Consider the following 22,103-nt stretch of genomic DNA (forward strand, 5'->3'; position numbering starts at 1 on the left):
ATCTCTATTAAGAGAATCAGACCAACCTACCCACAGGGCACAGACGTCAACGTCGTTTCTACGTTGTTCAACGTCATTTAATTGAACTGACGTGGAAACAATGTTGATTCAATCAGTACATATGCCCTTTCAAAACAAAGGAATGTTGATGCATGAGGGGGTGTTCATGAGAGAATAGAACAAGCCTGCCATCCAACAGTCTGCTCTGGTTCAACCCCAGATACTCATTAGCTCATTGACCTGTGCTGAAGATCTCTAATTTAATAAGTGAGATGAATTAACACAGGAAAGAGAGTGAGAGAGAGAAAGAAAGAGTGACTGAGAGAAGGAAAGAAGTTTGAGAAAGCAAGAGAGGGAAAGAGGCAGAGAGAGAGAGTGAGAGTTAGAGACTAGATAGTGTGTTACAGAAATTGAGATGAAAAAGAGATGGATCTTTGACTGATCCTCTGTGAGATGACTTCTGCTGCTGTAGTCTCTAATAACCATTCAGTATAACATCATTACCTAGTCCTAGATCAGCAGGCATTCATCCACCCAACACAGATAGCATCATAAAACCAATATCTATCATCATTGAGGAAGAGCAATCCTAACATGCAGGCCTGTTGTAAACTTGTCCTCACTTCAACTTTGTGGCCGTGGATAGAAATAATTACTGTGCTCCTCTGCAAACCTTTTCTTCTCAACCTCTGATTTCCAGGGAAAGAAATTTGAGGTGATTAACACACGCCTCATTTTAAATTCCACCTGTCACAGGATAGGACAGATAGACAGCAGTTCATTGGCTTTATTCAGATGATGAACATCAACAGAGAGAGGACAGTGAGTGTATATGCATTTAGATGTATATCTCTCCCTCTCTGTATCATAACAGCCTTTGAACATCCAAGGCTGTGGTTTAATCAGTCTGCCTCGCAGGGTGGTCCTTTTCTGAAAAACAATCTGTTGCACCTCTATGAGTGTCCCAGCCCTACCTTCGTCCCAAATGACACCCTATTCCCTACATAGTGCACTACATTGACCAGAGCAGTGCACTATGTAGGGAATAGGGTTTCATTTGGGAAGCTTCCCTTGTGTCTGAGCACTAGATAGCCCACTGTTGGACTGAAAGGCCAATCCAGTGGTCTTGTTTCTTATAATACATAATATTCCATTTAGCAGATGCTTTTAACCAACGTGACTAACAGTCATGTGTGCATACATCTTATCACTCTCACATCATCTGTACTCAACCTCAAAGGAACACACACAAAACACCTCTCTGTCCACACTAACTTTAAAGGCAGAGGCAGACCTGTAGTGAACGTAGTAGCAGATGGCCCTCATAGCCGAATGCTGTGTGACTTTTTAGTGGTAACTTCTATATGACACAAACACATGACCAGCAAAGGAATAACACCCATTTAGAGACACAGGACATCTGATTGCATAAGGAATGTGTGGGGATGTATGGTCAGTTATATGCAGGGATTGACATTAAGGTGTGAAAGGCCAGGAGTATGTCATGAATGCCCGAAGATTATAGACACTTGTGAGAAAAGCTGTTTACACACAAACATCATAACTTGTTTAAGTGAAAGACTGACAATTGGGAAGAACAAGAAAGATCAGGCTAAAGTAACCCCTAATAAGTATTTGGTGCATAACAAGTTCTCTCATTATATTCCATGCCAACCTCTCAAATCTGTTGAATACACTACCTGCTGAGAACTATAATGTCCTTGTTAAGTTTACATAGAACAGACAGTGAGGCAGGATGTTAGTGAGAGTTCTTTATTTGGACTAATACAATAAATACAACTAGAGGAGCACACCGTCAATTTCCTCCTCCTTTTTACTGCAGCCAATCACAGGGTTCAAATTACAGTCACCCGACTCTTCATAGACCTGATTAGAAGTCTCAGAAGTCAGGTCAGTCTGTTGCATTCTGGGATTGGACCCAAGGTCTTAGAGGACAGCAAAGATCATGGGAGTCAAAAACAAGATAGAGGTCTAAAGTTGCCTTGTAACCACAGATGTACAATAGGATCAGATTACCCTCCCAACAGTCCTAACGGGAGGACAGTAAAATACCTGTTTCTGGACTAGTGGTTAGGGGTCAATTCCACCTACTCCTCAACAAGGCCCGTTCTTCAGATCAATGACTCCACATTACAAACAAAATGGAAGCTTGGACAAACTACGACTCTTTCAGTGAGACAGTCAAATCTGGTCATGTTCAGTGGGCACCAAAAATGAACGCTCATCTTCAGTTGCAAAGCATTTTGCTACGTTGTGCCCTAGCGAACACAACCATAGGTTTAGCAGGACATCACTTGTATGGCACTACCCAAATACCGGACTATTGCTCAATTTCTTTTCAAATAAGTGCCAAAGAGTTTTGAAGCATTGCAGGTTGACAGCAGTAATATTCAAATATTTAAAATGAGTCTTGTGTAACAATATTTCAGGAATGTTGGAAAATGTCTTCCCATTTAAGGGAAAAGACAATGTTAATTCAGTAATCCATTGTAGTCACATAGAACATCATACATTTTTAAACAGCAGCAATTTAAATGACTTTTTCTTCTGTCAAATAACCCGACATCATAGAAACGTGAACTGTAGATATCTAATCAGTCCTCTTAAAAAGGTGTACTCACACAGGAAAGAAAACACACACAAATCTCAACCCAGAAGAATACTGTTGTTTTCAAAAGGTTCAGTTCTTAACTGGGAAGACATGGAGTCTAGGAAACAGCTGAATAGGTAATAAAGTCATTAACTGATCAAATATGGCATCAGTCAAACACTTGATCCATTTCCTTGTAGCGACCGTAACACCTTTAGTTCTCAAGACGAGGAGTCTTATGCATGTCACTGTGTGAACCTACCTTAAGTAGACCAGTGTAACAATACTACAACAGTCACCATCTCTGCAAGGCAACAAAACACATCAAAATCTACTAAAATAGGGATCATAACTTAACTTCTGACCAAATCTGGTAAACAAACCCTGATGCAAAACAAACAGAATAAAACACAAGACAACCATGTAACAATGTCAACGTCACACTTGGTAACAGGTACAGTGCTTGAACAGGTGTTAGACATGTGAAAGAGACAGGAGGCTACGTCCAGGTGGAACATACCTATGTCTGCATCATTAGGGCACTGCTAGGGTTTGGCATAAGATAAAACATGCAAATACACGCACAAACACACACACCGTGAGTAGATAAAAAGGGTCCACCCACACCGCTTTATCATCAAGGTAACGACACACCGTTTAGCAGTATCATAACACAGCAGCTAGGTAGGTTATCTAGTCATTGGTCAGTTGGCAACACAGCCAGGCTCACATGCTAGGCTAGCTATTGGGTTGAGCCAGCGTGTTTCCAGTTGTAGCAGGATTATCAGTATGGACATGTATTCTACCGTTCCAAACATGATAAAGAGACAGGGTAAAAAATAAATAAAAGAGAGGAGCTTATTGGTAGCATAACATACAGCACGATTTGTTCCCATGGGAACATACCCTGTGCAGCGAGACGAGCTTTAATTGGTGGGGGATTGTGTCCATTATATGTATTGATCAATGGGGTTTAGATTTGATGATAGGAGAAGTTGATGCTATTGGGGGAGAAGGCTGGGAATGGGTGGGACTGGTCTAACCCTCTCGGGCACTAATGCGTGGCTCGGCCAATGAGCTGTGGATGATGCTGCTGATAGACTCAACCCCCTCTCCTTCCAGGAAGCTGCGGTGGTCTCCCTCGATGACGTGAACCGACACCTTACCATCACACACCTGGGGAGAAACAAAACCAGTTATTATAGTTGTGTGTGTGTGTGTGTGTATGTGTGTGTGTGTGTGCGCGCGCACGCGAGTGCAATCACCTCGTTCAGTTTGTAGTCGGCCCCCAAGTTGTCTCCATAGTCGCTGCTGGCCTTAGCGCGGAGCAGGGTGACGTTGCCATGGTATTTGGTTGCCGGGACGTAACCGTCGGCAGCCTTGAGTTTGTAGTAGAATGTGGCGGCGGCGAATCGCAGGGAGTCTTTACTGACGTTCTTATGGCTGGAGGTGATGAGGTCCACCGCCATGTTGACACGGGCTTTCAGATCAGACAGAGGGAGGAGGGTCTCCAACAACTAGACAGAGAGGGGGAGGGTGGTAGAAGGAGAGAGAGTTATCATTAATAGCGAACATACATTTACTCAGTGAAAACAATGTACTGAGCAAATATCAATTTGGATTTTTACAAAATTACCAGACGACAGACCAAGTATTTACCCTGCACACCCTGTGACAAACACCACCCCAAAACAAAGGCTTTGTTGACTCAATTTGGCATGAGGGTCTGGTATATAAATTGATGGAAAGTGGTGTTGGATTTTATAATGTTGTATGTTTTTCCTCCATGTAAACAAACAGGTGTGGGGTTAAATGTGTCAAAACACATTTCTTTCCACAGGGCCGTGGGGTGAGACAGGGATGCAGCTTAAGCCCCGTCCTCTTCAACATATATATCAACGAATTGGCAACGGCACTAGAACAGTCTGCAGCACCCAGCCTCACCCCACTAGAATCTGAAGTCAAATGACTACTGATGACCTGGTGCTTCTGTCACCAAACAAGGAGGGCCTACAGCAGCACCTACATCTTCTGCACAGATTCTGTCAGACCTGGGCCCTGACAGTAAATCTCAGTAAGACCAAAATAATGGTGTTCCAAAAAAGGTCCAGTTGCCAGGACCACAAATACAAATTGCATCTAGACACCGTTGCCCTAGACCACACAAACTATACATACCTCGGCCTAAACATCAACACCACAGGTAACTTCCACAAAGCTGTGTACGATCTGAGAGACAAGGCAAGAAGGTCCTTCTATGCCATCAAAAGAACATAAAATTTGACATACCAATTAGGATCTGGCTAAAAATACTTGAATCAGTTATAGAACCCATTGCCCTTTATGGTTGTGAGGTCTGGGGTCTGGTCAAAAACCAAGAATAAAAAATAAAAAAATGTGACAAACACCAAATTGAGACTCTGAATGCAGAATTTTGCAAAAACAATGTAAAACACTAAATAATGCAGGCCGATAACCAGCTAATCAAAATCCAGAAAAGAGACGTTAAATTCTACAACCACCTAAAAGGAAGTGAATCTCAAACCTTCCATAACAAAGCCATCCCCTAGAGAGATGAACCTGGAGAAGAGTCCCCTAAGCAAGCTGGTCCTGGGGCTCTGTTCACAAACACACCCCACAGCTCCAGCACAGCAACACAATTAGACCCAACCAAATCATGAGAAAACAAAAATATATATTTTTTATCTTTATTTAACTAGGCAAGTCAGTTAAGAACTAATTCTTATTTTCAATGACAGCCTAGGAACAGTGGGTTAACTGCCTGTTCAGGGGCAGAACGACAGATTGGTACCTTGTCAGCTCGGGGATTTGAACTTGCAACCTTTCGGTTACTAGTCCAACACTCTAACCACTAAGCTACCCTGATACATTATAAAGAATTAACAAAGAATCAGACCAAACTAGAATGCTATTGGGCCCTAAACAGATAGTACACAGTGGCAGATTATGACTGACTAAAATTAAGAAAATCTTTGACTATGTACAGACTCAGTGATTATAGCCTTGCTATTGAGAAAGGCCGCCGTAGGCAGACCTGGCTCTCAAGAGAAGACAGGCTATGTGCACACTGCCCACAAAATGAGGTGGAAACTGAGCTACACTTCCTAACCTCCTGCCAAATGTAGGACAATATTAAAGACACATATTTCCCTCAGATTACACAGACTCACAAAGAATTTGAACACAAATCCAATTATGATGAATCTATTGGGTGAAATACCACAGTGTGCCATCACAGCAGCAAGATGTGTGACCTGTTGCCACAAGAAAAGGGCAACCAGTGAAGAACAAACACCATTGAAAAATACAACCCATATTTATGTTTATTTATTTTCCCTTTTAACTATTTGCTATTTGCACATAGACATTTGAAATGTCTTTCTGCTTTTGGAACATGTGAATGTAAAGTTACTGTTCATTTTATATGATTTATTTCCATTTGGTTTATTATCCATTTCACTTGCTTTGGCAATGTAAACATATGTTTACCATGCCAATAAAGCCCTTACATTGAATTGAGAAAAGGGAGGGGGTACAAGGAGAGAGGGGGGTACAGAGAGAGATAGCGAGAGAGAGGGGGTGGTACACAGAGAGAGGTACAGAGAGAGAGAGAGAGAGAGAGAGAGAGAGAGAGAGAGAGAGAGAGAGAGAGAGAGAGAGAGAGAGAGAGAGAGAGATGGGTACCTTGCTGTACTCGATGCCAGTAAACTGCTGGATGAAGGCACACATAGCTTCAGTCTCTGCCTCTGACTCATTACCAGGGGTCAGCTTGGATTTGTAGCTCTGAAAGGAAAATAACCTAATGTTGGTATTCAAACTCCACATAACTCTACACTGTGGTTCGTGTTGGTGTCCTAACTACACTGTGGTTCGTGTTGGTATTCTAACTCTACACTACACTGTGGTTCGTGTTGGTATTCTAACTCTACACTACACTGTGGTTCGTGTTGGTATTCTACCTCTACACTACACTGTGGTTCGTATTCCAACTCTACACTACACTGTGGTTCGTGTTGGTATTCTACCTCTACACTGCACTGTGGTTCGTGTTGGTATTCTAACTCTACACTGCACTGTGGTTCGTGTTGGTATTCTAACTCTACACTGCACTGTGGTTCGTGTTGGTATTCTACCTCTACACTGCACTGTGGTTCGTGTTGTTATTCTACCTCTACACTACACTGTGGTTCGTGTTGGTATTCTACCTCTACACTACACTGTGGTTCGTGTTGTTATTCTACCTCTACACTACACTGTGGTTCGTGTTGGTATTCTACCTCTACACTACACTGTGGTTCGTGTTGGTATTCTAACTCTACACTGCACTGTGGTTCGTGTTGGTATTCTACCTCTACACTGCACTGTGGTTCGTGTTGGTATTCTAACTCTACACTGCACTGTGGTTCGTGTTGTTATTCTACCTCTACTACACTACACTGTGGTTCGTGTTGGTATTCTACCTCTACACTACACTGTGGTTCGTGTTGTTATTCTACCTCTACACTACACTGTGGTTCGTATTCCAACTCTACACTACACTGTGGTTCGTGTTGTTATTCTACCTCTACACTACACTGTGGTTCGTATTCCAACTCTACACTACACTGTGGTTCGTGTTGGTATTCTACCTCTACACTGCACTGTGGTTCGTGTTGGTATTCTAACTCTACACTGCACTGTGGTTCGTGTTGGTATTCTAACTCTACACTGCACTGTGGTTCGTATTCTACCTCTACACTGCACTGTGGTTCGTGTTGGTATTCTACCTCTACACTGCACTGTGGTTCGTGTTGTTATTCTACCTCTACACTACACTGTGGTTCGTGTTGGTATTCTACCTCTACACTACACTGTGGTTCGTGTTGTTATTCTACCTCTACACTACACTGTGGTTCGTGTTGGTATTCTACCTCTACACTACACTGTGGTTCGTGTTGGTATTCTAACTCTACACTGCACTGTGGTTCGTGTTGGTATTCTACCTCTACACTGCACTGTGGTTCGTGTTGGTATTCTAACTCTACACTGCACTGTGGTTCGTGTTGTTATTCTACCTCTACACTACACTGTGGTTCGTGTTGGTATTCTACCTCTACACTACACTGTGGTTCGTGTTGTTATTCTACCTCTACACTACACTGTGGTTCGTATTCCAACTCTACACTACACTGTGGTTCGTGTTGTTATTCTACCTCTACACTACACTGTGGTTCGTATTCCAACTCTACACTACACTGTGGTTCGTGTTGGTATTCTACCTCTACACTGCACTGTGGTTCGTGTTGGTATTCTAACTCTACACTGCACTGTGGTTCGTGTTGTTATTCTACCTCTACACTACACTGTGGTTCGTGTTGTTATTCTACCTCTACACTACACTGTGGTTCGTATTCCAACTCTACACTACACTGTGGTTCGTGTTGGTATTCTACCTCTACACTGCACTGTGGTTCGTGTTGGTATTCTAACTCTACACTGCACTGTGGTTCGTGTTGGTATTCTAACTCTACACTGCACTGTGGTTCGTGTTGGTATTCTACCTCTACACTGCACTGTGGTTCGTGTTGTTATTCTACCTCTACACTACACTGTGGTTCGTGTTGGTATTCTACCTCTACACTACACTGTGGTTCGTGTTGTTATTCTACCTCTACACTACACTGTGGTTCGTGTTGGTATTCTACCTCTACACTACACTGTGGTTCGTGTTGGTATTCTAACTCTACACTGCACTGTGGTTCGTGTTGGTATTCTACCTCTACACTGCACTGTGGTTCGTGTTGGTATTCTAACTCTACACTGCACTGTGGTTCGTGTTGTTATTCTACCTCTACACTACACTGTGGTTCGTGTTGGTATTCTACCTCTACACTACACTGTGGTTCGTGTTGTTATTCTACCTCTACACTACACTGTGGTTCGTATTCCAACTCTACACTACACTGTGGTTCGTGTTGTTATTCTACCTCTACACTACACTGTGGTTCGTATTCCAACTCTACACTACACTGTGGTTCGTGTTGGTATTCTACCTCTACACTGCACTGTGGTTCGTGTTGGTATTCTAACTCTACACTGCACTGTGGTTCGTGTTGGTATTCTAACTCTACACTGCACTGTGGTTCGTATTCTACCTCTACACTGCACTGTGGTTCGTGTTGGTATTCTACCTCTACACTGCACTGTGGTTCGTGTTGTTATTCTACCTCTACACTACACTGTGGTTCGTGTTGGTATTCTACCTCTACACTACACTGTGGTTCGTGTTGTTATTCTACCTCTACACTACACTGTGGTTCGTGTTGGTATTCTACCTCTACACTACACTGTGGTTCGTGTTGGTATTCTAACTCTACACTGCACTGTGGTTCGTGTTGGTATTCTACCTCTACACTGCACTGTGGTTCGTGTTGGTATTCTAACTCTACACTGCACTGTGGTTCGTGTTGTTATTCTACCTCTACACTACACTGTGGTTCGTGTTGGTATTCTACCTCTACACTACACTGTGGTTCGTGTTGTTATTCTACCTCTACACTACACTGTGGTTCGTATTCCAACTCTACACTACACTGTGGTTCGTGTTGTTATTCTACCTCTACACTACACTGTGGTTCGTATTCCAACTCTACACTACACTGTGGTTCGTGTTGGTATTCTACCTCTACACTGCACTGTGGTTCGTGTTGGTATTCTAACTCTACACTGCACTGTGGTTCGTGTTGGTATTCTAACTCTACACTGCACTGTGGTTCGTATTCTACCTCTACACTGCACTGTGGTTCGTGTTGGTATTCTACCTCTACACTGCACTGTGGTTCGTGTTGGTATTCTAACTCTACACTGCACTGTGGTTCGTGTTGTTATTCTACCTCTACACTGCACTGTGGTTCGTGTTGTTATTCTACCTCTACACTACACTGTGGTTCGTATTCCAACTCTACACTACACTGTGGTTCGTGTTGGTATTCTACCTCTACACTGCACTGTGGTTCGTGTTGGTATTCTACCTCTACACTGCACTGTGGTTCGTGTTGGTATTCTACCTCTACACTGCACTGTGGTTCGTGTTGGTATTCTACCTCTACACTGCACTGTGGTTCGTGTTGTTATTCTACCTCTACACTACACTGTGGTTCGTATTCCAACTCTACACTACACTGTGGTTCGTGTTGGTATTCTACCTCTACACTGCACTGTGGTTCGTGTTGGTATTCTAACTCTACACTGCACTGTGGTTCGTGTTGGTATTCTAACTCTACACTACACTGTGGTTCGTGTTGGTATTCTAACTCTACACTACACTGTGGTTCGTGTTGGTATTCTAACTCTACACTGCACTGTGGTTCGTGTTGGTATTCTACCTCTACACTACACTGTGGTTCGTGTTGGTATTCTAACTCTACACTACACTGTGGTTCGTGTTGGTATTCTAACTCTACACTACACTGTGGTTCGTGTTGGTATTCTAACTCTACACTACACTGTGGTTCGTGTTGGTATTCTAACTCTACACTACACTGTGGTTCGTGTTGGTATTCTAACTCTACACTACACTGTGGTTCGTGTTGGTATTCTAACTCTACACTACACTGTGGCTCGTGTTGGTATTCTAACTCTACACTGTGGCTCGTGTTGGTATTCTAACTCTACACTGTGGCTCGTGTTGGTATTCTAACTCTACACTACACTGTGGCTCGTGTTGGTATTCTAACTCTACACTACACTGTGGCTCGTGTTGGTATTCTAACTCTACACTGTGGCTCGTGTTGGTATTCTAACTCTACACTGTGGCTCGTGTTGGTATTCTAACACTACACTGTGGCTCGTGTTGGTATTCTAACTCTACACTACACTGTGGCTCGTGTTGGTATTCTAACTCTACACTACACTGTGGCCCGTGTTGGTATTCTAACTCTACACTACACTGTGGCCCGTGTTGGTATTCTAACTCTACACTACACTGTGGCCCGTGTTGGTATTCTAACTCTACACTACACTGTGGCCCGTGTTGGTATTCTAACTCTACACTACACTGTGGCCCGTGTTGGTATTCTAACTCTACACTGTGGCTCGTGTTGGTATTCTAACTCTACACTGTGGCTCGTGTTGGTATTCTAACTCTACACTGTGGCTCGTGTTGGTATTCTAACTCTACACTGTGGCTCGTGTTGGTATTCTAACTCTACACTGTGGCTCGTGTTGGTATTCTAACTCTACACTGTGGCTCGTGTTGGTATTCTAACTCTACACTGTGGCTCGTGTTGGTATTCTAACTCTACACTGTGGCTCGTGTTGGTATTCTAACTCTACACTGTGGCTCGTGTTGGTATTCTAACTCTACACTGTGGCTCGTGTTGGTATTCTAACTCTACACTGTGGCTCGTGTTGGTATTCTAACTCTACACTGTGGCTCGTGTTGGTATTCTAACTCTACACTGTGGCTCGTGTTGGTATTCTAACTCTACACTGTGGCTCGTGTTGGTATTCTAACTCTACACTGTGGCTCGTGTTGGTATTCTAACTCTACACTGTGGCTCGTGTTGGTATTCTAACTCTACACTGTGGCTCGTGTTGGTATTCTAACTCTACACTGTGGCTCGTGTTGGTATTCTAACTCTACACTGTGGTTCGTGTTGGTATTCTAACTCTACACTGTGGTTCGTGTTGGTATTCTAACTCTACACTGTGGCTCGTGTTGGTATTCTAACTCTACACTGTGGCTCGTGTTGGTATTCTAACTCTACACTGTGGCTCGTGTTGGTATTCTAACTCTACACTGTGGCTCGTGTTGGTATTCTAACTCTACACTGTGGCTCGTGTTGGTATTCTAACTCTACACTACACTGTGGCTCGTGTTGGTATTCTAACTCTACACTACACTGTGGCTCGTGTTGGTATTCTAACTCTACACTGTGGTTAATCGTGAGGTTAGGAGTGTTGCAGTAGAGTTCACTTTGAGGTAACTGAGTATGCATGTGCCTGAGGGCCTCTGTTTACATGTACATCCTGTTAACATGTCATCTGTGGGTCAGTATGTAGACACGTGTCACCGATGTGTGTGTGTGTATATATCCATGTGTGTCTGTATGTGTGTGTATCTGTGTGTGCGTGTATCCGTGTGTGTGTGTGTGTGTGTGCGCGTGTATTCGTGTCTGTCTGTCTGTGTATCCACGTGTCTATCTGTGTCAGTCTGTGTATCCACGTGTCCTTAAGTGCTCACCTGTGTGTAAGCGGCGACGTAGGAGTGTGATCCGTCAAAGAGGAAGAGGTACTCTACGGCCCTACCCTGTGCCTGCAGCTGAGAACACATCTCAAACGCCACGCAGGCTCCAAAGGAGTATCCGGCGATCCGGTACGGACCCTCTGATTGCACCTTTACACAAAAAAAACAGAGACAGTTATTTATAAATCACTAATTATCTATAATTGACCTAAATGTACATTACAAACAGAGCTGTGGTTAGTATATTACGTACCTGACATATACACTCCACATAGTATGCAGCCAGAGACTGGATACTGTCCAAAGGAGCAGCTAGAGAGATGGATGGGTTGAGTCATTTAGATCAAGGTTAAATCAAAGTTCATTTGTCCCACGCGTCGAAAACAACAGGTCTAGACATTACAGTGAAATGCTTAATTACAAGCCCTTAACCAACAATACAGTTAAAGAAATATAATTAAGATTTTTTACTTATTTTCCACCATAATTTGCAAATAAATTCATAAAAATTCTACAATGCGATTTTCTGGATTTTTTTTTCTCATTTTGTCTGTCATAGTTGAAGTGTACCTATGATGAAAATTACAGGCCTCTCTCATATTTTTAAGTGGGAGAACTTGCACAATTGGTGGCTGACTAAATACTTTTTTGCCCCACTGTATATACTGAGATCATATGACACTTAAATAAAGTCCACCTGTGTGCAATCCAACTAATTATGTGACTTCTGAAGGTAATTGGCTGCACCAGATCTTATTTAGGAGCTTCACAGCAAAGGGGGTGAATACATATGCACGCACCACTTTTCCCTTTTTCATTTTGTGAAACAAGTTATTTTTTCATTGCACTTCACCAATTTGGAATATTTTGTGTTATGTCCATTACATGAAATCCAAATAAAAAACATTTAAATGACAGGTTGTAATGCAAGACAATAGGAAACACACCAAGGGAATGAATACTTATGCAAGGCACTTGTGCGCGTGTCTGTATATGTCTTCATGTGTACCTTTAGTGCACTGCAGGCCGTAGCAGGGAACACTGAGCTTGGCGCTGAGCGTTCGGAAGGCAGCGATGGAGCCCTCTATAGGGTGGACCAGGAACAGCGGGCGCTCAACACTCTGCACCTCATTGAGACGTGAGACCGTGGGGCTGTCTGGGTTGACCAGCATCAAACTGAGGTCCGACTCCAACAGAGAACGCACTCCTCCCTTCTTCACTGGAGACTGACGGGACTCTAGAGTGAGAGAGAGAAAGAGAGCGAGAGACATGAGCCCAAGAAACACACACAAACACACAACACACACACACCTGCTGTTCCTGCCGGTTGGCTAGACAGCTCTCTGAGCTTGTTGATGGTGAGCTGTCGGATCTCCCTCATCGCCATGACAATGTCGTAGTCGCGCTCCAGTGTCTGACGCACTTCCACGCCCATAAGAGAGTCCAGACCCAGATCAGCCAATGAGGCGTCAGCGTTCAGGCTGCTGACATCACGTACACCTGAGAGAGGGAGGGAGGGTGAGAAGTTACACATCAAACACACATCATGAATACATACCAAATTAGGGATGCAAAATACTGGCCACTTTCCCAAAATTCTCAGAAATCCCAGTTGGAAGATTCCTGAAATCAGATGGCAATAAGCACGACTTCTGGAATACCAGAATGGAACCAGAATAGAACCTCTCTTACCCAGTATATGAGCAACAGCCTCCACCAGGTCTCTCTGTCCGGTTCCTTCGCTCTTCACCACGCTCCTTTCTGCCAGCACGAAGCTCGACATCACCGGACGACGCTCGCACAGGAAGCGGTCCAGCACCTCCAAACAGGAAGTGATGCGCTGCGGAAGAGTCCCACCCACCACCACGTCATTACCGCCCATGGTCTCCAGGACAACGCCCACGTCACCAATGGCGCCCCACTGGACAGCCAATCCAGGCAGGCCGTCGTGGAGCCGCTGCTCACACACGCGCTCCATGGCGGAGTTGGCGTAACCATAGTTACTCTGGCCGGCGTTGCCGCGGCCGCAGCTCACAGAGGAGAAGGCTACGAAGTAACTGAGGTCTGGACACATCTTTCTGGTCACACTGAGGAGAAAAAAAATAAGCATATGAGACATTCATTTTTGTCTCCACAATTTGATAATGTGGGTTCTTGAGTCTCAAATATTTCTTGCTCTAAAATATATATTATTTTTGTTTTTCAACCATTGTCTTGGATTTCACCTTAAATTCAAACCAAACTAATTTGACTCTCTTCTGAGGGAAGCGAGGCAGAGCCAAGGTTGAGGATAGCACTATATTAGGCTGGAGAATGTCATCTCACTTGTCTAGGTGGAGGGTGCCGTTGTATTTGGGTTTGTTGACATCCATGAATAGCTGAGGTGTCAGATTCTCTAGCATACCATCCTTCAACACCTGGTACACACAGACAGGAGAGAGACAGACAGGTTAGAGAGAGAGATGAGACAGGTGAAACAGGGACAGGTGAAGGAGACAGGTTAAGACAGGTGAGAACAGTGTACAGGTAGGAGGGGGTTGTTACCATGGCAAGGTGAAAGACTCCTCCCACAGGCCCCAACCTGCAGGCCTCGTTAATGAGTTGCTCTGCCCCCTCCTGGGTGCTGACGTCACTGGTGGACACCAGCACCTGCACGCCCATCCCCTGCCACTCACGCACACGCTTGGCCTGGTAACCTAGCAACATGAACCGACAATGACAAAGGTGACTGAACTGTCACTAACAAATCAGCAGCGTGTAGCTAACTTCTGCGTGTAGCTAACTTCTGCGTGTAGCTAACAGCACCCTCCACCTAGACAACTGGAGGGTGCCGACTAGGTAGCCTAGTGGTTAGAGCGTTGGGCCAGTAACTGAAAGGTTACTGGATCGAATCCCCGAGCTGACAAGGTAAAAATCTGTTGTTCTGCCCCTGAACAAGGCAGTTGGCCTACCAGAGAACGGTGGGTTGTCATTGTAAAATAAGAATTTGTTCTTAACGGACTTGCCTAGCAAAATGGCTTGTCTTTACAGGACAACACACAACCTAGTTAGCTGTAAAAGTTATTGTCTCTCTCTTACCGTTGCGGATGCCCGATCTGGAGGTGAGCACCAGTTTGCGGGCGCCCCTCTCCGTCAGCCAATGGGCGAGCTCCAGTCCGAAGCCACCCAGTCCCCCGGTGATGATGTAAGAGTGGGAGGCGGGGCAGAAGGTACGGCAGATGGCGGGGAGGGAGAGGAGCGAGCCCACCGCCTGGGTACCATTACCCATCTCCTCAGAACGCACCTAGAGAAAGACATCAGATACAACACAGATATATATCTGACTAGAATTAAAAACAGTGATAAGTGTGATTAGTAGAAATAACTGTGTTACAACAGCATCATAAACGTGTAATATTTCTGTAAAGTAGTGTTGTAAGCAAAGTAGTGTTGAGAGGAAAAAGATGAAAAAACAAGGTTTAAAAAGCAAAGTGAGGAAATGGAAAAAGCTTTTTTTGTGAGGAAGAAAAAGCAGCTAAGAAAAGAGTTCAGTCACTGACCTGCAGCTGTACTTTGCCGATGTGTTTTCCCTGGGCCATGTATCTGAAGGCCTCCTCCACCTGGTCTCTCTCAAACACTGTAGTCCTCAGGGGCTTGACTACACCTCCCACAATGCCCTCCTTCAGCAGCTGGGACACCTCCTCCCACTCCCGGTTCCCCTCCTCAAACAGGGCGTCCAGTAGGATTCCGTGGAACGCCACGTTCTTCAGGAAGAGAGCCATTCCTGAGGGAAACAGGAACGCATGTCAGATAGATCAGCTGCAGTGGCACAGTGAGTCGGGGACAAAATAGCTGCCATGCAGAGAGCAGTTGCAGTGCGGTGTACTGACCCAGAGGGGAGTTGTTGGACAGGTCGTATTTGCCGATCTCCAGGAAGCGTCCGTGTCGGGCCAGACAGCGAAGACTGGCCTGCAGTTTCTCCTCAGCCAGGGAGTTTAACACCATGTTCACTCCTAAACACAGAGACATCCAGGATACACAATACCATGTTCACTACTAAACACAGAGACATCCAGGATACACAATACCATGTTCACTACTAAACAGAGAGACATCCAGGATACACAATACCATGTTCACTACTAAACACAGAGACATCCAGGATACACAATACCATGTTCACTACTAAACACAGAGACATCCAGGATACACAATACCATGTTCACTACTAAACACAGAGACATCCAGGATACACAACACCATGTTCACTCCTAAACACACAGACATCCAGGATACACAACACCATGTTCACTCCTAAACACACAGACATCCAGGATACACAACACCATGTTCACTACTAAACACAGAGACATCCAGGATACACAACACCATGTTCACTCCTAAACACAGAGACATCCAGGCTACACAATACCATGTTCACTACTAAACACAGAGACATCCAGGATACACAACACCATGTTCACTCCTAAACACAGAGACATCCAGGATACACAATACCATGTTCACTACTAAACAGAGACATCCAGGATACACAATACCATGTTCACTACTAAACACAGAGACATCCAGGATACACAATACCATGTTCACTCCTAAACACAGAGACATCCAGGATACACAATACCATGTTCACTACTAAACAGAGACATCCAGGATACACAATACCATGTTCACTCCTAAACACAGAGACATCCAGGATACACAATACCATGTTCACTCCTAAACACAGAGACATCCAGGATACACAATACCATGTTCACTCCTAAACACAGAGACATCCAGGATACACAACACCATGTTCACTACTAAACACAGAGACATCCAGGATACACAATACCATGTTCACTAAACACAGAGACATCCAGGATACACAATACCATGTTCACTCCTAAACACAGAGACATCCAGGATACACAATACCATGTTCACTAAACACAGAGACATTCAGGATAAATAAGACCACATTTAAGTGGTCCTTTGTGGCTCATTCGGTGGAGCATGCAACGCCAAGGGCCGTGGGTTCAATTCCTGCTGGGGCCACCAATATATTGGTGGGTAAAACGTATGCACGCATAACTAAGTCACTTTGGATAAAAGAGTCTGCTAAATGGCACATGAGTGATTGTGAGGAAGGGAGGCTGGACTTGATGGCTTAACATACGTGTGCAAGGTATGACTGCATATTTTGATAGTTCAGTGACATGTTGGGTGTGTATCGTTGAAGTGTTTTGTGCGAGGCAAGTTTGGAAAGGAGCTGATATCTAAAGTGTGTCTGACCTTTTCCCTGTGTGTGTAGCAGGACGTGCTGTTCGAAGGTGGCGTCTCTAGAGTTGGCGAAGGACTCAGCGGTGAGCTGGGGGAAACGCTCCTGTAGGTAGGCACGCTTCTCTGCTGAACCTGAGACAGAACACAAACACAGGTTACAGACACATCTATGGCTAAATGCACTGACAATCCTGACACTAACAGGCTGAGTGTGTGTGGTCTCCGGTACTCACCAACAGTAGTGAAAACCCTACAGTGCTGACTGAGTGCAATGGCGATGGCAGCCTGGCCAACGCCCCCTGACCCTGAGTGGATGAGAACACTCTCGCCTGGGCGGAGCCTGCCTCGCACCACCAGCGAGTAGTAGGCTGTAGAATAGACCACTGGCACCGATGCAGCCTGCTCCAGGGTCCTAGAGAGAAACCTTAAGTTACTAACGATACCTTAGTCATAAGGCATAAGACATCACCAGTAAATAGGTAGTCCGTTCCCAGAACATCAGATTTTCTATGGCTCTGTATTCCCAAATTATAGGAGTGCTGATCTAGGATTAGGTTCCCTCTTATTTATTAGGATTTAAAATGCTCCTTTTTTTAACCTTTATTTTACTAGGCAAGTCAGTTAAGAACAAATTCTTATTTTCAATGACGGCCTCGGAACAGTGGGTTAACTGCCTGTTCTGGGACAGAACGACAGATTTTTACCTTGTCAGCTCATGGATTCGATCTTGCAAACTTCTGTTTACTAGGCCAATGCTCTAACCACTAGGCTACCTGCCACTCCCACTCAAGTGCACTGCATAGGGAATAGGGTGTCCTTTGGGATCATCCCAGTGCCTCACCAGCTGTCTGGGACGTCCCAGAGGAAGCGTGTGTCAGCGTCGACGCAAGTGGCCAGGCCTTTAGCAGGCAACAGCCCCATCACACGCCTACCGCTGGGGTCACGACCTGAGAACTCCATACCCAACATGCACTGCTGCAGGGCCAGGTCACCTACAGAGGTAGAGGGTAGTCAGGTTGTTGTGGGTGTGTGTGTGTGAGTAAATCTGGCTGTGCGGGAGTGTCCCTGTGCGTTTGTCTCCAAAGTGATGTGTGTACCTGGGATGGCGTCCGGTGGCAGTTTCCCGGTGGCCAGCATGATGTCTCTGAAGTTGAGGGAGCTGTAGTAGACCCGACACAGCTGCACGTGGGGGCTGCTCGCCACAAAATGACGGAGGGGCGAGGCGATCCAACGCAGGGAGGAGAGGTCACCGCGGGTCAACACGTTAACGTACGCCTGCTCTGTCAACTCCTCACTCAGATCTGAGAGGAGAGATGTTAAGATTGGTATTCTTGAGCCTAGGGCTAGTCTGACATCAACTCTTCTAGTATTTATCATTAGGGAATAATATCATCAAGCTCCTATGTAATGACTGAATGTGTGAATTCTCTCTCAAGATATCTCAACGGGTGCAACTTTTGAGATCTTGCTAGAGCAAGAGAGAAGACAGCGTGGTTGTCGTACCCTGAGAGATGAGCTGGTGTCTGAACATTCCCCAGTGTCCATCCCTGAACACGTTCATACACAGGTCTCCCTCCAGCACAGACCTCATGGAACTATGGGTAGGCTGCAGGGTGGGCGCCACAGTGGACTCACACAGGTTGGACACAAATGCACACCTGTGGGGGGAGAGGGGGAGAGAGAGAGAGGAGAGGTACAGCTTTAGTCTGTGATTCACAGCCAAGCTACTACCTTTCTAATATACACACACACACACACATCTGTGCTTTTAAGGCGTACACAACTGTGCTGCTAATACCAATTCAATCCTTTCAGATCAACAGTCTAGGGGAAGGGGTGAGGGCTTGTTTCAAACCAGGCTTTATCTCACCGTATGCGGTTGCCACCAGGCTCCTGGCGTAGACAGTTGACCATGCCCACCACCCCAGAGTGGGTCTGGGTAGCAGTCAGCCAGACCGGAGAGTCCGAGGGCTCAGCCAGCGTCACCTGGGGAGGAGAGACAGTTATAAAGGCTTATAAGCACTTAAAAAGGAGTTAACACAGACACAGAGCCACACTCCCTCACCTTGAGTGTGTCCACCCACTGGTAGTCCATGCTGTCAACAGGCAGGAAGATGGGCTGTTTGCTGGGTAACCGACGGCGACACAGGAATAGGGCAGAGCCATAGAAGGACTTCTTAACAGCCACCAATTTGAGAGACGCATCAGAGAACAACTTCTCCCACTCAGCCTAGAGAATAGGAAGAGAAAAACAGCTGCAGGATTAGACATCATTACAGGTCATCACTGAGAGAACGGTCACAGGTGACTGTATGGTCAGTTTATGGATCCTCACTAAATACTGCCTGAAGCTGATAGAGCCCTGCTATAATACTTGAAGAGTAGCTAAGGGCTAAGAATAGTTCTGGGCTTCGGTTGTCCATTGGAGTGTGACTGACCTGCGAGAACAGTCTCTGATGATTGGTCTTGCTGTCCTTGGAGGTGAGGAAGGCCACCGTCTCCGCCAGAGTCTCTCCCTTCAATAGGGTGTGGAGCATCACAAAGCCCCCTTCTTTGGCCCCAGAGGCCAGGTTCTCTACCACCACCTCTGCCCCCACTCCCAGGGGCCCCCAGGCGTGATTACACACCACCAGGTCAGCCCCTCCGACTTCTCCCCCGGGCACGGGGCCCTGGTGGGGGTCCCACTGTGCCGCTGTGACTCCCAGGGCGTCCAGGGTGGTCTGATGGGGGGTCAGGAGGTCGAGGGTCATTGCTGTTGCAACATAGTCAAGGCGGAGCATTGGCTGGATGTTGAGGAGGGGCACGGCGCGGGAGAAGAGACGACCGTCGCTGGAGAGAGCCTGACGGGGAGAGACAGAGCCGGGTTAGAGAGGAGAGACAGAACCGGGTTAGAGAGGAGAGACAGAACCGGGTTAGAGAGGAGAGCCTGATGGTCTAGGAGAAGAACTAAAGATTCATTCAAATATGTTTTGTCACTTTCTTCTTGTTAAATCTCTTTATCGCGTCCCCAGACAAAGGCTTTGGAGTATCACGAGTCTAGCTCACCTCCAGGACTTTGATCTTCCCGGGGGTAGAGTTCTCCAGGGCTGTGTCCAGGCAGTGTCTGAGGGCTGGGCCGTCCAGCAGGCCATGTAGCAGGGTGTCCTGGAGGAGACAAGCCCTCTCCTTCTCAACAGTCTGCTCCAGCTCTGACCGCAGGTTACCGTTCAGCTCCAGACCGCACAGCAGAGACAGCAGCCGCAGCAAGCCAGGCTCAGAGGGCTCTGGGCTGGGTACAGCAGGGCCAGACACCCCCTCTAGACCAGGGATGGAGAGCTTGACGCCCTGAGGAGCCAGCTTCTTCTGCAGCTTGTGGATCAGACCTGGAGAGATGCATGAAACACAGAACATGTATTTTAAAAAGGAATCCACTTAGATTGACAGTTTTTAACCCTTTGTGATTATTTTTAGTATTATTTGTATAGACAGGACCTGTATAGGTAAGGGTTGTATAGGTAAGGGTTGTATAGGTAAGGGTTGTATAGGTAAGGGTTGTATAGACAGGACCTGTATAGGTAAGGGTTGTATAGACAGGACCTGTATAGGTAAGGGTTGTATAGACAGGACCTGTATAGGTAAGGGTTGTATAGGTAAGGGTTGTATAGACAGGACCTGTATAGGTAAGGGTTGCAATACATATTTTAAAACAGTGAAGCTGAAAGTCAAATTATTTTCTCACTGTTGGGATGATAAAGGCAACAGGAAGTTGACATCTAACCTTTACAGTTCTTTAGTTGGTCTCCTAGTTTGTCATTGGCTGACAGGCATTCTGTCTCCAGGTAGGAAACGAACACAAATTCCTCCAGGGTGGGCGGGCTCTGTTGCTGCTGACGACGCGGTGCTACCGTGGCGTGCAGGCCGCAGATCTGGACTCCGCCCGCCACAATGTTGTCAAGGCAACGGCTGACGTGGACGTCCACCGCTGGGATGAGAGAGGGAACAGTCAGAGGAAATAATAAACATCCTTAATATTGGGATGATGGAGAGAGGGAACAGTCAGAGGAAATAATAAACATCCTTAATATTGGGATGATGGAGAGGGAACAGTCAGAGGAAATAATAAACATCCTTAATATTGGGATGATGGAGAGGGAACAGTCAGAGGAAATAATAAACATCCTTAATATTGGGATGATGGAGAGGGAACAGTCAGAGGAAATAATAAACATCCTTAATATTGGGATGATGGAGAGAGGGAACAGTCAGAGGAAATAATAAACATCCTTAATATTGGGATGATGGAGAGAGGGAACAGTCAGAGGAAATAATAAACATCCTTAATATTGGGATGATGGAGAGAGGGAACAGTCAGAGGAAATAATAAACATCCTTAATATTGGGATGATGGAGAGAGGGAACAGTCAGAGGAAATAATAAACATCCTTAATATTGGGATGATGGAGAGAGGGAACAGTCAGAGGAAATAATAAACATCCTTAATATTGGGATGATGGAGAGAGGGAACAGTCAGAGGAAATAATAAACATCCTTAATATTGGGATGATGGAGAGAGGGAACAGTCAGAGGAAATAATAAACATCCTTAATATTGGGATGATGGAGAGGGAACAGTCAGAGGAAATAATAAACATCCTTAATATTGGGATGATGGAGAGGGAACAGTCAGAGGAAATAATAAACATCCTTAATATTGGGATGATGGAGAGGGAACAGTCAGAGGAAATAATAAACATCCTTAATATTGGGATGATGGAGAGGGAACAGTCAGAGGAAATAATAAACATCCTTAATATTGGGATGATGGAGAGGAACAGTCAGAGGAAATAATAAACATCCTTAATATTGGGATGATGGAGAGAGGGAACAGTCAGAGGAAATAATAAACATCCTTAATATTGGGATGATGGAGAGGGAACAGTCAGAGGAAATAATAAACATACTTAATATTGGGATGATGGAGAGAGGGAACAGTCAGAGGAAA

General features: G+C 45.3%; 1 protein-coding gene across 3 annotated transcripts in view; it reads right to left on the minus strand.

Moving 5' to 3' along the window:
• Window positions 1–1,757: 1,757 nt before the first annotated feature.
• LOC121841053 (fatty acid synthase-like) overlaps window positions 1,758–22,103 on the minus strand; it is a 49,419-nt gene continuing 29,073 nt past the window's right edge. For all 3 annotated transcript variants that reach the window (XM_042307088.1, XM_042307086.1, XM_042307087.1), the window contains exons 21-43: window positions 20,881–21,084; window positions 20,169–20,485; window positions 19,562–19,963; window positions 19,189–19,353; window positions 18,994–19,109; window positions 18,627–18,781; window positions 18,221–18,424; window positions 17,965–18,115; window positions 17,357–17,535; window positions 17,136–17,255; window positions 15,728–15,850; window positions 15,398–15,621; window positions 14,937–15,141; window positions 14,403–14,554; window positions 14,184–14,275; window positions 13,551–13,945; window positions 13,170–13,358; window positions 12,868–13,095; window positions 12,112–12,170; window positions 11,856–12,008; window positions 6,317–6,415; window positions 3,877–4,128; window positions 1,758–3,787 (exon numbers count right to left, since the gene is read on the minus strand). In XM_042307088.1, the coding sequence (XP_042163022.1) occupies window positions 3,650–3,787; window positions 3,877–4,128; window positions 6,317–6,415; window positions 11,856–12,008; window positions 12,112–12,170; window positions 12,868–13,095; window positions 13,170–13,358; window positions 13,551–13,945; window positions 14,184–14,275; window positions 14,403–14,554; window positions 14,937–15,141; window positions 15,398–15,621; window positions 15,728–15,850; window positions 17,136–17,255; window positions 17,357–17,535; window positions 17,965–18,115; window positions 18,221–18,424; window positions 18,627–18,781; window positions 18,994–19,109; window positions 19,189–19,353; window positions 19,562–19,963; window positions 20,169–20,485; window positions 20,881–21,084 (4,322 nt within the window). In that variant the 3' untranslated portion in view covers window positions 1,758–3,649. The remainder of the gene's footprint in view (window positions 3,788–3,876; window positions 4,129–6,316; window positions 6,416–11,855; window positions 12,009–12,111; window positions 12,171–12,867; window positions 13,096–13,169; window positions 13,359–13,550; window positions 13,946–14,183; window positions 14,276–14,402; window positions 14,555–14,936; window positions 15,142–15,397; window positions 15,622–15,727; window positions 15,851–17,135; window positions 17,256–17,356; window positions 17,536–17,964; window positions 18,116–18,220; window positions 18,425–18,626; window positions 18,782–18,993; window positions 19,110–19,188; window positions 19,354–19,561; window positions 19,964–20,168; window positions 20,486–20,880; window positions 21,085–22,103) is intronic.

The sequence above is a fragment of the Oncorhynchus tshawytscha genome, linkage group LG27 (genome assembly GCF_018296145.1).
Source record: "Oncorhynchus tshawytscha isolate Ot180627B linkage group LG27, Otsh_v2.0, whole genome shotgun sequence".
Taxonomy (NCBI): Eukaryota; Metazoa; Chordata; class Actinopteri; order Salmoniformes; family Salmonidae; genus Oncorhynchus; species Oncorhynchus tshawytscha.